The sequence below is a fragment of the Sinohyriopsis cumingii genome, chromosome 12 (genome assembly GCF_028554795.1).
Source record: "Sinohyriopsis cumingii isolate HCF-2022 chromosome 12, ASM2855479v2, whole genome shotgun sequence".
Taxonomy (NCBI): Eukaryota; Metazoa; Mollusca; class Bivalvia; order Unionida; family Unionidae; genus Sinohyriopsis; species Sinohyriopsis cumingii.
Window position 1 is genome coordinate 34,971,871 of NC_142972.1, and position 16,792 is coordinate 34,988,662.

Genomic DNA, 16,792 nt, shown 5'->3' on the forward strand with positions numbered 1-16,792 from the left:
TGTGTGAGCTTCAGTATTCTGCTGCCATTATTGTATATATATGTAGTATATATATGTAGTGTTTTATTACTAATGGTGCTTCAAGCTAGTATTTTGCAGTCATGTTATTCACTGGGATTAAGCATGCATGGATAAAATGAAATCTGCGTTCAATAAGATTTACATTTTATGAAAACAGTTTCACTTGAATGACAAATCAATTTAAAAAAGAATTAAATTTATTTTCTGTACTAGTACCATTTATTTTCTGTAATACTAGTGTTTAAACACCTTATGCGTATTCTTATTTATCTCCATGATAACATATGTAGAACAAACAGATTTAAGGCAGTGGGTGGAAATTACAGTCACAGTCACCATGTAGATACGTATCCACTGAAACATAACGGATGTGGAAACTAATCTTTTATTATAGTTGCATCTTTTAATAGATTTTACAGACTGATCAAAGTGTTACTTATGGAGCCAACTAAGCACCAACACATAAATGTAAAGATCAGGAATTGGAGCTGGATGAGATTTACAATGATGAGATGAAGTTGAAATATTTCTGTGATTTATTTGGTCATTCAGATAATGAGGGTGACTTACTGGGCTTTCTGTGATTTATTTGGTCATTCAAATAATGAGGGTGACTTACTGGGCTTTATACCAGATGTTATTAGACAGTGACATTTATAGGATACTGTGAATCACAAAACTGTGGACTTTATTTTATTTGTTTATTTGTAACATGGAATTAATATTATTATGGGATGTTATGAATTGGACCATTCTGCATTACTATTTTTATAAGAAAAAAATTACCTATATATTGTAGTCTGATACATGACCTTAGACAGAATTCATGGATTTATCATATAAATGAAGGGCCCTGGGTGAATGAGTGGTCTAGGGGCCCTGGGTGAATGAGTGGTCTAGGGGCCCTGAGTGGCCAAGTGGCCTAAAGTGATTGATTTTTAAAATCTCCAGCATTATGGATTTCTATGGACTTTATGACATGAAGATGGACCAAATATAAGTTGTCAATTTATTAGTGAAATATTCTACTCAATAATATAACTGTACTTTACCCTAGTTCTGTCTTTATTTTTCCTATCTATCTATCCATACAGTTTGGCTTCTTTATATTTCCAAAGTGCAACTCTGACTCACTGACCACAAATTACCATTTCAAAGAGATCCGACTTGCAAAATAAACCCTGACTTATAGACTGTCAAAAAGAAATTTGCTTTTTACAGCCCTGGAAAGAAGGTAAGGTCGATGTGATGTTGACTTATAAACAAGTATATATGGTACCTTCCTCAAACTTAACTTTGTAATATGTGAAATCAAAGATGAACCCAAATATATTAACAACATAACATTTCATATCTAATTTTTAATATGATTCATCTGCATAACTGCAATATTACACTAATCAACATTTTTTTCTCTCAATGATACACAATTATTTTTATTCTGACTCTGCATTTCATTTGTGGGTTTAAAGAATCAGTATTAGTCACTGCTGCTCATTTCATTATCTTTAAACAGAAAAATCAGTTTCTAAAACACAGAAATAATTTTTGGTGGCATCTGTAAACTAGTGGGTAATCACAATACATAATATAGTTGTATAGGCAATTGTATGGCATGACAGTGCACATTATTTTATAGAAATTAAAAATACAAGATCAATACTTGATGATGACGATTTTTTTTCACAAACTGAAATTGCAATAATAAACTTCATTGTATGTTTATTTTGTTAAATTACAAAATAAAACCAGAGTTCACTATAAAAACAGCACGTGGCTATAGCAGAAAACCCATCACCATCAAAATAATCCAATTTCCCTGAACAAAAACTTGAAGACAGTTTAATAATGAAAAACTACCATTATTTTTTCAAGGTTTATTTCAAACATTTACCTGTGCAAAACAAAGGGGAACGAAGGTCAGATAGTAGGCTGTAAGCATGGAGTTGAACAAAACTTGTTTCACTCTGTTATTGAAGTCCACTTTTAATATTTCTACTTCTTCCCTCACTATATCTGGTGTCAGCACACAGTTGTGGAACAAAAACAAGTCTCTCTCACTGCCATTTTTTGATTTCTGATGAAACAATGGTGGTCTTTCCAGAACTGGGGAAGGCCAGTTCAAATTTTTTTGATATAGAGGTTTTAATGATGGGCCAAATAAGAACCCATATGTTGCAATTCTGTAAGAATAAAAATTAAAAGAACATTAATTTTGATACTGACAGACTGATATCTTGGCAGCAGACAAATGGATGGAAAAGACCTACCACAATATATCCACAAAAGTATAAATATAATTTGATGTATTATTTACATGCAGAGTGACTGTAATATCAGCCAATCCTTGACTGTAGTTTTTCATCTGTTAGTACAATATAATGTAATATCATTTTTTGACAAAAGGGAGATTATAGTCATCAATATTTGTAACAGTTTTACATTAAATACCAGTTAAATAAAAGTAAATTAGAATACAAGATTTCTGTCTTTTAAAGACTGATTTACAGTTTTATCATGTGTCATAACAATCAATCATTCAAACCATGTGAGACCGCTTTGGTGGCCTAAGTGGTTAAAGCATCCATCTTTGATACAGGAGGTCACAGGTTCAAACCCCAGCCAAATCATACCAAAAACTTTTTAAAAAATGGTATTAGCAGCTGCCTTGCTTGGCACTCAGCAATAAGAGGTTAGTGTTAGGACTGGTTGGCCTGGTGTCAGGATAACGTCACTGGGTGGGACATGTTACATGGCTGCGTCATGATGAGCCAGTGCTAGACATAACCATGAACTGCCAGACTGCAGACATTGTAGCAACATGACTGAAAAGCTAAGTTAAAAACCCAAATCACACAAACAATCATCTGTGAACATGTGATACACAACCTAGCAAATTCTCAGAGCAACATAACCAAGAAGTATCTAGCTATTACAATGATTGATGAGGATCTTAAATGTTCATTTGAAATTAAATATGTACGAAACTCCTCCTACAACATACCAGGTCTATCCTTGAACTTAAAATTTATGGGGAAACTTCACCCCACCTTTTTAAAAAAAGAAAAGTGGGGGGTAAATGTTTGGAATATAGGAGTGATTTATGGGGGAAAAGTCTGAAACTAAAATGTGAAATTGTCACACAATTGGTTGATTTTTGTTGGTGTGTTTCTTTTTAAAATTTACTTGAATCTCCATGAATCGTGCATTCCAGAACAGACCCAGCCATTTTTAAAAAAAAACTCATTGATGCAAATTTAATTACTGAATTCATTATGATGAATTTAAACAGATCTTCAACTAACTTACGGACAGCACAGGAACAGGCAGTGTAGGATGGCATGGTTTATTAATACATGGTATCCTGTGTAGAAAAGAGCAGAAATGACTGTCACCATCAGCAAAAGTTTGGATATCTGGACCAGCCAGTAAATACATCCTGTAGTCTGTCTGGACCCATATACCTGAAACATTTGATTTTCATATTTACTTAAAATAATTAAAACATAATGTACATTAAATTTGTCAAATTCATCATTTATTATTTTTTTCTTAAAATCCTGGAATGAACTGCAGATGACTGTTTTGCATTCCCTTGCTTTGTAAATGGATTCCATAGTAACCACTTTTCATACATTTCAAAAACTGTGGCATGGCATTTGCAACCCATCAAATTCTTTCAACTCGTGTGATAAAGGACTTTAAAAACAATCTTAAACAAATCTAAAAGTTTTGACTTAAAAAATTAACTAAACATTTCTGACCTGCCATATACATATATTCAATGTTACACTCTCACCTTTTTTCTGTGCAAAATCGACACATCTGCATTATTTATAAAAAAGATTGTTTTACATAGATAGCTTTGGCATACCTTGAAATTTAGATCACATCTCTGTAAGACCTGTAGATCTTTTGTAAATCATTCATATTTTATTTAAAAGCAGGCTTATTATACAATAAGAGTTCATATTTAGATATCCTGAAGAAGGATAATTCAATGGAATCTTGAAGATAATCTTACAATTGATCTAACAGACTGATTAATGCATTCAGTAGTTTCCCCTTGACAGGACATTGAGCAAATCTGAAAAATTTGTCAGGAAAGTACGGGCTCAGATTATAGTTAGACATAAAAATCCTTAGTAAATATTTGCCCCCAAATTTTTAAATATGGGATGGGTGATTGCTATTATTAGTATATTATTTAACAGGATGGTTATATTAATTTACAGAATTTAAAGACATTTCCAAGCTGGGCCTGGGCATGCCTAAACATGCAAACATTAAAATTATTATATGAGTTTCATACAATTTACTTAAAATCATGAACAAAGTACTATTAAAAGAAAAATAAACATATGTAGTATTCAATAAACCATTAAATGGTTTAAAGGAATGAATACAATTACATTTAGTTGCCTTAGACATTATGATTAAAAGGAATTAATTATATTTATGACGTGATGCAAAAATCTTGTATGATTATCTGATTAACATTATGACTCAAGAAAGATGACAGAGTTAAGCAGAACAATATAAAAATAAGCCAAGTGAAGAACAGCAATTTAAAAACCTGAAATTTCCAAATATCATGATTTTTAGGTACTAACTTGAGTGAAAATTACCATTCTTGTGTGAAGTCAGTCTATGCCCACTGAAAAAAGAATGAACTTGTGGCATGTGGGTATCATATTACAGGGCTCAAGCTAGCAAGGTGAAAAAGCAACTAGAATCATCTTTATCTGTGTATGAAGTTGCCATCATAATGCATGATCAATTTCCACAACCAATCAAATATAGCTTGCAGTTGTACCCACTTACTACCTGCCATAGTTTGATATTGATTTGTGATCCCAGGTTCATCAAGTACCTTATCTAAATTTTAGAAATGAGGGGAACATTCCCTAGGGTTCTATCATGTTGTACATTCACAGCTGTGACTTCTGTGGCATATAAAAACACCTACATTAGTCATCTTTCGACTTCGATTCTGTTTTACTTGCATGTCATTACTGTATAAGCCCATCACATAATTATTCATTGCCTTGTATGGGTTGTTTTATCAGTCAAGGTGTCATAATGAAGTGGGGTTAATTTGAGCAGGTTACAAATAACCATACCTGTTTTATTCCAAATGACAAGTGCTTGCATGAATAGCAAGATATCTGCTAAGCTGTCTATACAGGCCCTCCCTGGCATAAGGGTTATGTTCCCGAGATCTCTATGTACATAGGCTTTTACATAAGAAGTTGAGTTTTACTAGGCTACATGTGGCCTTGACATGTTGAAAGGAACTGGAACAAAACCTGATCAAAACCCTTAAGATGATGAAAAATATGTAATAGAAACGGTTTACACACATAAATGAGAAGCAGAACCATATACAGCAGTTGCACTCGATTAGAAGATTGAAAAACAGCCTGTGCTCGCATTTATAGTTCACTATATATCTGCGAATTTACACATGTTGCAATTTATACATCTTGGGGAGTACCTGCATAACTGCCAAGGTAATCCAAAGAGAACAGTAAAAGCAACAGTGTGAACAGCTCTAGAAATATGCACAAAAGTACTGAATGATATGCTTACAAGTGGTAAAAAAGATGAACACATTTTAAATAATCTTGCAAATTTTTTCTGATAAACATCCCTTTAAAATATATTTTTTTAAAACAAGATAGGTATGTACTGCTTTGATTACCCATTTTTCACATTATCACAAACATGCTTTTTCAAAACAATTTAATTTGAGACAATATATTATAAAATATACAGATGCAATCTTTCATTTAAAAGCACGAGTTGAGCATTTTGTTATAGATTGTGCAATATTTCTTACACTGATGACAATCTTTATTGATATTTTAAATCTATACATTTTGGTGAATGAAAATAATGTTTACAATTTACTTCTTACTCACTTCTCCCTCAAACTCTCTTTTAGTCTGGAGGAAAAAGTCAACCCTCAAAAATAACTTTTTTTTACCTTAGTCTGAGTACTGTATTAAACAATATTATAAACACAAACCTCATGAATGTAGCACCAGATAAGTCTACGGCTCATCAGCAAACAAAGAAAAGCTACTAAGTAGGGGTCTATCAAATAGAAGTTCTGAAAATAGAAATAAATATACATTTAGAATCAACTACAAGAGACTCCCATTTTTGTCAAGCAGGCCTGTTAGTTAGCTAGAAAAGACATACCTTTAAAAAAATTTCAATACTGAGCTTTATATAGGGTGTATATGATGTAAAGACTGACAGCCATGCACAAGGATACCAAAGTGGTCCAGCAACAAAAACCTGGAATTTCATTAAAAAAAAAGAACCAAAATTTCTGTAATAAAAGGTGCACAAAAATCAATACTTATTATCAAAATATTCTAACAAAAAATAATTCTAAAATTTACAAGAGGATATTTTAAGAAATATGTTTTGAAAAGCATCCTAATTATATCTCTATGATTACCATCAATGCACTACAACCTTTGTACCAAAATGGTTTTGCTTTTTTATCTTTGTGGGTTTTTTTAAACAAAATTCTTAAGCAATATGGATATTATCAGCACATCACAAATATTTTCAATATGTCCTTTTGATTTATGAAGCTTTCTGTCCATAACACAATCTCCTGCCCTAACTGAAAGAAATAGACTAAAATGACATTGGCAAATTCAACAAGAGCCCCTCCGATGAACTAACATTTTACAGCCCTAAAAGAATTTCCACAAATTCAAGATATAAATACCATTTTTTCCTTTAACTGTTAAGTGTTGAAACTATCTTTGATATACTTTAGGAATAACAAGATTTTTAAATTAGTTGCTGTGGTGTACATATTGTTTGTCAGCGTGGTACCTTGATCATTTAGGAATAAACAGATTTCACACGATCTCAGTGAAAACCCCATGTTGATATAACCATGCATTCAGAAGCATAAGTAATATTTTCATGATAGCCACTGTGGTGGCCCTCATGGATGTCAGTGCAGCACCATTTTTTAAAATTTAGAACCAAGTAGACATTTTAAGAAGTCCTCTGTTAAAAACCCAAGATGACCATGCATTCAAGAAGTGTAACTATAACAAAATTTTCAAGATGGCCACACCACTGGCCATATGTGTGGCACCATTTGTATTTACAATTAACTAGATATCATAAGACTTTTGTGAAAAATCCATGCCAATACAACTTTCCATTCAGTAGGAGTAGCAATAACAAAATTTGTGAGATGGCTGACATAAAAAATATAAATAATAATTGTACAAAACATTACAAACAACACTAAATTATACATTTGACCCTGTTACTCACAAGAGCATAGTTTGCATGACTATGTGGCAGCCACCAGACTGTCTTGTATAGGTTGATATACTGCATACACATCACAATAACACCAAAGATATACAGCATGGCTTCAAATGACATGTTGGTATCCCCAGGAATTTCTGGGATGTTGGCATGTTTCGGCAACACAGCCAGGGTAGCCAGAGGTACAGCATTGACCTCTCGGTCATCTGAGAGTCTATCAAAATGTAAAGAAGAAAAAAAACATAAAACCTATCTTCAGTTATCATTAGCTAAATTATCTTAGTATTCATCCATCTATCCATCCATCCATCCATTCATCTACAACATAGCTAAGAAACCATTTCCGCCTGTTTACTTCGATATGCAAAAAAGCAACTTTTTATCAATCCATCGATGTCTGTCCATATGGACTGTAGTAGATCAGCTGGTAAAGCATTAGACTTAAAATCCAAGGGGTTGTGAGTTGGATACCTACACAGGTCAGCATCAGTTGCCTTGGTCTCTCCTTGGGAAATGCACTTGGCAAAAATATGTTCAGCTAATCCTATGGGACAAATATCCCAAAGTTTAAATGTTTCATTTTTATGTCAAACTTTTTATGGATCAATGATCTAGTATCCCATCTTCAATAAAATAACTGTAGGAAGATAACAGTCAGTTTTCCTTTCAAAATACTGCTGGTCAGATCACTGCAGTCATTTACTTGTGACTGACATAACAGAATGGAAATTTTTTTTTTTGTGGGGTAATGCAATACTTAATCATGGCTACTGCTTATATATATATTAGCTTTCCTTTTCATGCTGAAAAAATGTACCATTCATTTTAATTGCATACATCCTCCCTTAGAGTTAAGAATTGTCAGTATGATGGAATTCCTAATGCAGCTCATTTGTCTCTGCTATGGTATGTGCAAAACAAGCACAAGTAGCTCATCTCTTTCATAGATGGCTGTTACAGCATGACATCAGAGCAGGGCGGGAGGAGGGCATTTGACAACAGCCATGGGTAAGTATTGCTTAATTAAAATTAGTTTTATCCCCCCGCAAAAAAAACCAATCATTTTAATAGCAGCAAATAAGGTAACCATGGCTATTGTTTAGGTGAATTTATCAGTAAGAAGGGTTGGCTCATGCTCCATTAAACTGGTGATTAAGGCAGGCCAATGAGGTAGCAATGGCTTTTACCTCATGGGCTTTACGTTTCATAAAGGATAGGTCTTGATCAGTAAAAGACTGATATACTCTTTTGAATGTGGTGACTATCCATCGTGAAATAGTGCTGGCTGAAATGTCTATGGGGCCCTTGAGAGGGAGGAAAAGATGCTTCCTATCCTAACTTTTTCCTTTGGCTTCCTTAAGATAGAAACTGAGTGTGCCCTCAAGGGACATAAAAGCCTATCTGTATCATCCACCGTACAGATTTGACTGAGACTGGGGATTTTGATTGGTTGTGGAGCTACAGAAGGTAATTGGCTAAAAATCCTGGTTGACAAAAGGAGGGTGTGTGTGTGCAATTAGGATTTTTAACGCAGCTTTAACAATGTTTCAGTCATATCACTATGATGTCTGCAGTGTGGCAATTTTATAATAATGTCTAGCACTGGGGCATCATGCCGCAGTCATGTAGCATGATGTCCCACCCAGTACCATTATCCTGACACCAGGCTGGCCAATCATAACACTAACCTCTTAATGCTGAGTCTTTGGTATGATTCTGCTGAGGTTCAAATTTGCAACCTCATGCATCCAAGGTGGACTCTCTAACCACTAGGCCACCGGAATGGTCAACAAGGAAGGGAAACTGAATCATAATTCCCATTAAACCGGAGACAGCCAGTGTCAATAATATAAGGCGTGAATCTTACTTCTTTCTTGCACTGAGGCATAAGAATGCACAAGAAAGGTCTCTGCAGCTCAAAATACTTAATAAGATCGGCAAGGTGCAAATCCGATCCAATGACCATGCCTTGATAAAATTTAAGCATTAGAAATGGCTAGCTTGATAGTCAATACTGAGCATTTTTTGTTCTAACAGAGATGAAAAAAAGAAATCACCCAAAGAGGTTATACAGGGGCAGCTAGGATCAACATGTTGCCTACTGCACCAATCGCAGAAGATTCTCCACCTGGCATCATAAACCTTCGATTAGAAACTCACCTGGCTTGAATGATGCAATTGGCAACTCGGCCCGAAAAGTTGTTCTGGCGCAGAGATCGCTCAAGATGAGCCAAGCATGAAGGTGGAGAATTTGTGGGCTGCTGTGGAGGATGGATCCTCAGTGTTGCGACAGAAGATCACTCCTGAGAGGAAAAGACCTGGGTCAGGCGATCAACAGGTCTAGAAGATCAGTGACCCATGAGTGCCAAGGCCACAGAGGCACTATGAGAATGATCTGAGCAGTGGAAGTTCTGACTTTTTGCAGCATCTGAGGAATCAGTTGGAAGAGTGGGAAGGCATAAGCAAACAGAAGATCCCACTGGAAACTGAATGCACCCACTGCCCAAGCTCCTTGATCTGGGATAGGAGAAACATAAAATGGGAGTCTGTTGTTGAGCCTGATTGCAAATAGATCCACTAAGGGCCTTCCCCACAGCAGGAACAGGGAATCTGTAACAGAGCAGTGAAGTGTCCTTTCTGTGAGGACAGCTCTGCCAGTTCTGGAAAGACTGTCCGCTAAAACGTTCTTTTCACCTGGAGTATGCCAAACTCCAAGTGTTATGTTCTCTGAGGTGGCCCATAGCAGGAGGTTCCTGACTTCTACACAAAGAGAAGGTTCATGTGTGCCTCCTTGATGTCAGAGATAAGCTATGATGGATGTGTTGTTGGAGGAGACAATGACACAGTGACCCCTCACTCTCTCTAATGCACCCTTGCAATGCTAAGTATACAGCCTTCAGTTCTGGGTTGTTTATGTGGAGGAATGATTTTGACGGGGTCCAATGTCCCAGTAGAATTATACCCTCTGGTTCTAAATAAGCTCCCTAATGGAATCTGACACATCGGCAAATAAATAGGATTGGGGTTTGGGTGCATGCATGGGGACTCCAAGCATGAATATGTCCAGATTCATCCATCACTGTAAATGGTGATGAAATGCTGGTCCTAGAAAGATCACTGTTGACAGAGAATCTCTGTGAGGTTTCCAACTTGCGAGAAGGAGGAATTGTATAGGTCGCATATGGAGCTGTCCTATCAGAACCAAGTAAGCAGCAGCATTCAAGGTTCCCAGAAGGGACAGGTACAGTCGAGCAGACAAAGAAGTTACTGCTCATAGAATCTCTAACTGGGTTGGGATTCGATCCAGCTGATCCAGTGGAACTCAAAGTTCTGATTTGTGAGGAAATTCATCCCCATGTAAACAAGGTCTTGCAATGGAGTGAGTTTGGATTTCTTGAGGTTGGGCAAAAAGCCTAACTGAGTTACCACGGACCAGCCAGTCGTTGAAATACTGGAGAACTGGTATTCCCAGTAACCGGAGGTATCCTGCCACTATTCCCATTACTCTGGTAAAAACTCTGGTGCAGAAGAAATTCCGAACAGTAGGAATTGGTAGATAGGCATGCTGAAGGTTGATGGAGTCTGCCCAATCAGACAGTCAAAGCACATTCCAGATAGAGGAGGTGGTCTCTCTCATGAAAGGTTCTTCCAAAAGAAACTGGTTAAAAGGGGATTGGTTGATTACAATGCAAAACTTTCTACTTTTCTTGGTGACTAGGAAGATACAGTAATAGAAGGTGGGTGATGACCCTCTCAACTGCCCCGTTTTGTAAAAGAATGTGCACTTCCTCCATCAGTTTCACCAGATTGGATTGGTGAATAAAGATGGGGGTCCTGAATAGAGGAGGTAGTTCCCAAACTAGAGTCTATACCCCTCGTTAACTAAATAAAAGACCCAACCATTGTCCGTGATGGTTGACCAGGCCTTGGAAATAAAGCCTAGGCAAGTACCTATGGGAATGCCTGGGATGTGTAGCAGGACAGGGTTCAAGTCCCAAGGGCTGTCCCCTGTCCCCTCTTTTGGCAAAAGAAGGGGGCTGTGGAAACTGCCTCCATCCTTTCCAGGTTCGTCGGCCATGTGTTTTTTGGTTTCTTGGAACCAGACTGACGAAAAGGAGGAAGCTCATTTTGAGGTAGCATATTGGACTGAGGCTGTGTCCAAGTGAAGAACTTAGCAGATGGCCCTTGAGGATGATTCACATTGACATGCTTCCTGGCTGATTGCAATGGGCCAGGAGTGGATGTGAAGGATCTATGTTGATGATATAACAAGTCCTGGTGTTGGTGTTGGTGTTGTGTGGTTTAACGCCATTTTTCAGCACATGATAGGCTATACATGGCGGCCAGTATTAATGGTGGAGGAAGAACCCGGGAAAACCCCGGAAAGAACCACCAACCCACAAGAAGCTACTGGTAAGCTTTCTCACATACCCACATTTGCTGAATCCGAGACTCGAACCCACGCAGACAGAGGTGAGATGGCAATGATCCGTAATGGAGAGCGCTTTAGACCACTCAGCCACTAACAAGTCCTGTGATACTACAGAAGGAATGAGGCTTTCAAACAGACTCTTGGCTTCAAGCAGAACAGACCCAAGGATGTCTTTACTATGATCAAGAAGAGACCAAAGCAACATCATGGCGGATGTGAATGAGTTCAGCTGACAAAGCCATAGAAACAAAGTGCATGTAGAGATATCTTGGCTACAGCTTTCAGCATGCATTGAAGGGCAGTTGGGTTCAAGGATGCTTCCCTCAGCATATTAAAAGAAGCAGCTGAGAAGAGATCAGCATTAGAAGCTATGCTGACAAGCAGTCAGAAATTCTGTACCATAGCTTCAATGCCTTTAACAGGTAGGCATGCCCAGGCTCCATTTGAAATACCCATCTTGGCCGCACTGGCATCAAGTTGGGTAAGGTTTCATGGGCTACTTTGCAGAATGTACCTGATAGCTGGCAGAAGAGACCAAGGGTCGCAACGTTGTGGAAAGAACAGTCCACCCTTGAAGCTGTTGATTAATATTTGGTCTGTTGAAAACCTCTCAGCAATTTCCTCAATCGTAGAATGAGGATGGAGGAGGTCTGGATGAGGTTGAGCCCCTGAGAATTTTTTCAGACTGGAAAGGATCTTTTTGGACTGTGCAGCGGGTTTTGGGCAAAGGTCAGGGGGTAAAGACGATAAACTTCATTTATTGCCTTTTCAAAAGAGCATGCCTCCTCTTCCACATCTAACAAAGATGAAGGAGCAGGCATCATTTGTGCTTCCTCCATGTCAAACTCATTAGATGGAGATAGCATCATCGAGGACACTGAGCTTAAGAGTGTGAAGGAATCACTAAATCCCTAGGAGGTGAAGAGGGTATAGGAACACTCTGCGCAATGTCCATTACTGCAACATGGTGAGTAGGGGCTGAAGGAATGGCATGGGCTGGAAAGAGACAATAACGTCTGTCAGTCCTGAAAGAAGTGACGCCTCTAGCCTTCCAAATGGTTTCCACCAAATAATGAGGTGATGTCAGGACACGAGCTGCAGCACTGCCTCTGTTATCAGGGCAAGATCCAAAAGCTCAAGGAGGCATACATGACCAAGTCCCATAAGTTGGAGGGCCCCACATCCCATAAGGATTAACTGGGATAATAGGAAAGGGGGAATACCGATTCAATTCCCTATCCTGGTCTGAACCCTCTGGTTGGACTCCCAATGTTCATAATGAGGTGGTAGAGGCTGGAGAGGGGGAACTCGGTCCAAACCCTATCCCTATACCATGAGGCCTTAGTGTAATGATCAGAGAATACAGGATCGTCAAGTTATGCATCACTAAGGAAGGTGTGTTGCAATTCCTTCCCAGTGGGAGGGTGCGACACACTACCTCTGACAAGGTGGTGGTGGTGTATCTCCTTTCTGACGGGAGGCAGCGACTCACTAAGAAGAGTGGTGCATCTCCTCCACAATGGGAGGCAGCGACACACTAAGAGGTGAGCAGTGCATGGGAGGCAGCAACACTTTATGGGATGAGCCATGTATCTCCTCTGTGGAAGGTAGTGACACACTGCTACATGGTTGCTGAATTTCCTTAATGGCATGAAGTGATCTGCTGGAAGGAGTATTCCGGTCAGAAGACCCCTTATTTTCTGTAACTGATGCCACAAAATTCTGAAGAAGAAGGAGAATGAAATTTCCTCTTTCTCTGATAAGTGTTCCTGGAGTTTACAAGATTCCAGCTTTCTGATGATCATAATTTACAAAATGTACGATTTTTCCTTGTACATTTGGAACATTTAATAGTCTGGATGAGTGTCCCAGGAAGACTTCTTGTGGCCACACTTTCCCACAGACTGTGTTGACATTATTCCTTAATATATTAAATAAACTGAAATATTTCTAATGTCACATAGAACTCATTTTGTTTGTATGTACCGCTTTCAGAGTACACCCCTGCGATCTCTATAGACATATTAAATTGTAGCATAAATTTGCCAGTCTTTTTCCATATAAAAAAGAGAATTCTCAGTGTTTTTTATATAATTTTATTGAGAAAATGAAGTATAAATACATACAATAACAATGTGAACAAAATTCAACAAGTTGAACTAAATATCTAGTATGGATACAGCATATGACATAGTTCCTGCAGTGTCAATCTAAATCAAAGAACATACAGCATCTGGTGTCATTATTCCTTGCATAAATGACTTAATGGTACCTAGATATAAAATGATTTTGATAATAAGTGTATCAGACCTCTGCGGGTGTACACGAACTAACCCCAAATCCCTGGAGGAACCGAAACTGGAGGGAAAAGATTACCACATAAATATTTGGGGGAAGAAAAAAAACAACGGATAACACCGTTAGATAATTAATTAGAGGCCAGGTTGCAACTGCGGTTAGAAAAACACTGCAAGAGGCAATTTTTCTCTGCTGTTTGGCACACATCTGATCATATAAACGTCCTTGAAAAAGATGAGCTAGCTGTGCTTGTTTTGCACATAACATAGCAGGGACAAACTAGCTGCATGAGGAATTGCATCATACTGACAAACAACTCTTCATTCTAAGGGAGGATGTATGCACATCAAATGGATGGTATGTATTTTCGGCACGAAAAAGAAAGCTAAACAATAGCCATTGGTAAGCTATTGCTGCTATTAAAATGAGATATCTAACTGTTTATTCTTTTATTAACTGGATATTAATTAAGATAAATCTATTACAACTACATAATGAATAAGAGCATCAGCAGCAGGATCTGTATGGTTAAGATGTATATAAAATGTGTCCATTTATCAAATACTCATACTCCATCAAGTAATAAGTTCAAGGGGCCCCGAGTGGTCTAAAGCGCTCTCCGTTATGGATCACTCCCATCTCACCTCTGTCTCCGTGGGTTCGAGTCTCAGATTCAGCCAATGTGGGTATGTGAGAAAGCTTGCCAGTAGCTTCTTGTGGGTCAGTGGTTCTTTCCAGGGTTTTCCCGGGTTCTTCCTCCACCATTAATACTGGCCGCCATGTATAGCCTATCATGTGCTGAAAAATGGCGTTAAACCCCACAACAACAACAACAATAATAAGTTCAAATACTACATTAGGAAGTTACAAATATTCTCATGTGAAACATGCTGTTAGTAGTTTTCAAGTTAATGACCATTTGAAATCAGAGATACATCATTGTTCCATTAAACTAGTATTAAAACTTTATTAGGGTAGAAAATGTAACAAAGATGGACAAACAAAATTTTATTTCTCTATTTAAAATTCATAAAATATTTTGGAGCCAGAAGTATCTGCACCACATCTATTGATAATATTTTGTATTCAGCTTCTTTAGTGTCCGTTAATTTGCCAACTTTCTTGCAACATTTGGCAGCCAATGGTAATTCTGATGTAATCTAACAATAGAAATATTTTGTACAATGTATAAATTATTTAGTATGCTGAGTCTGTAATGTATTAGTACGAATATGTACTTTCAAATATTGATACAGTCCATATGATTTGTTGCATTGTTTTCATTTGCAATATATAATATTAATTCTTTATGCACCTCTTGGTTTTTATGTATGCTCTGTGGCATACCAACATGCTTAGTGGGACTTCTGAACTAAGCACTTGAGGTCAAAGGAAACTTTTGGGTTCTTATTGTTATTACTGTTGATCTGATACTGCTGTTCCTATAAAGTCTCTTGACAGTACTAAATCAATGTAAATTCTTTCAAAATCTGATTTTAAGCAAAGCAACGCTACATTGTGTAACTTTCCTTGACAACAGACAAGAATCCTGTTACTGTGACTGCCAATTTTGTTCCATAAATGTTATGTGAGATGCACACATTAGTTAGAAGTAATAAAATTATAAATAATCCTTAATTGGAAATGTGGTACATTGTATTTACTTCAGTTTAATTAGGTACATAACAATATGTAAGAATCATTAAACAGTAATCAAGTTTTATGACTGCCATTTTTGTTCAGTCAATATTATGTGATTTGCAAACAGGTTGGTCAGATATGTGTATGTGTGTAATTTGGATTTTTAATGAAGCTTTAACAATTTTTCAGTCGTATTGCTATGTCTGCAGTGTGGCAGTTTATAGTGATGTCTAGCAGACATGTAGCATGATGTCCCACCCAGTCACATTATCCTGACATCAGGCCAACCAGTCCTAACAAAAACCTCTTAATGCTGAGTGCCATGCAAGGCAGCTGTTAGTACCATTTTTTCAAAGTCTTTGGTATGATTTGGCCGGGGTTTGAACCCACGACGTCCAGCATCCGAGTTGGATGCTCTAACCACTCTGCCACCGGAGCAAACTTTTGTTTGTACTGCCAAAAAACCAACATAAATATTAAGACTACTTTCAGGCATGTCCATAGGATAAACTGGTAAAGAATTTCAGTTATCTTTATTAACATTGCAGCTATTTATGCACACAATTTAACATGGATGAACACTTCAAGTCTGTAAATACGACCCTCTCAAGAACGCTGAGCAATTATTTTTCCAATGCATGTTTCCTTACCGAATTCTTTCATTTTAATGGCCATCATGCATGTGTAATTAAAGATCACCAATTCATGAAGAGTTTATTTGCTACCCATTTAATGAATTCTCTTATTTTGTCACATATCACTTAACTTACCGGTTCACATAACAGTTACATAACATTCTAAAAGGCATCCTTAACAAGCATCCTGATCAGCTCTAAATAACTACTGATCAGTTACATGATGGTCTTTGACAACAGGGTAGCAAGTGTACCATGTGCAAACTAAATGTCATGTGCAACTGTTTGGGTTTTCAGTAAAAACAGAACCCAAATTTTATCTCTTCTAATGGACATTTTGTCTGCAAATTCATAAGTTTGTAAATGTTGAATATATGAAAGTATAAAATGACTCCACAATGCACATATTACCCTTTAATTTATTGACAGTATCGACAGGCAAATCCTTGAA

General features: G+C 37.2%; 1 protein-coding gene across 1 annotated transcript in view; it reads right to left on the bottom strand.

Moving 5' to 3' along the window:
* The window catches only part of LOC149786239 (transmembrane protein 39A-like), a 37,704-nt gene that overhangs the window by 13,529 nt on the left and 7,383 nt on the right, over positions 1 to 16,792 (bottom strand). Inside the window, exons 2-5 of the mRNA XM_089976614.1 lie at positions 7,339 to 7,549; positions 6,053 to 6,136; positions 3,331 to 3,485; positions 1,916 to 2,204 (exon numbers count right to left, since the gene is read on the bottom strand). Of these exons, the coding sequence (XP_089832740.1) occupies positions 1,916 to 2,204; positions 3,331 to 3,485; positions 6,053 to 6,136; positions 7,339 to 7,549 (739 nt within the window). The remainder of the gene's footprint in view (positions 1 to 1,915; positions 2,205 to 3,330; positions 3,486 to 6,052; positions 6,137 to 7,338; positions 7,550 to 16,792) is intronic.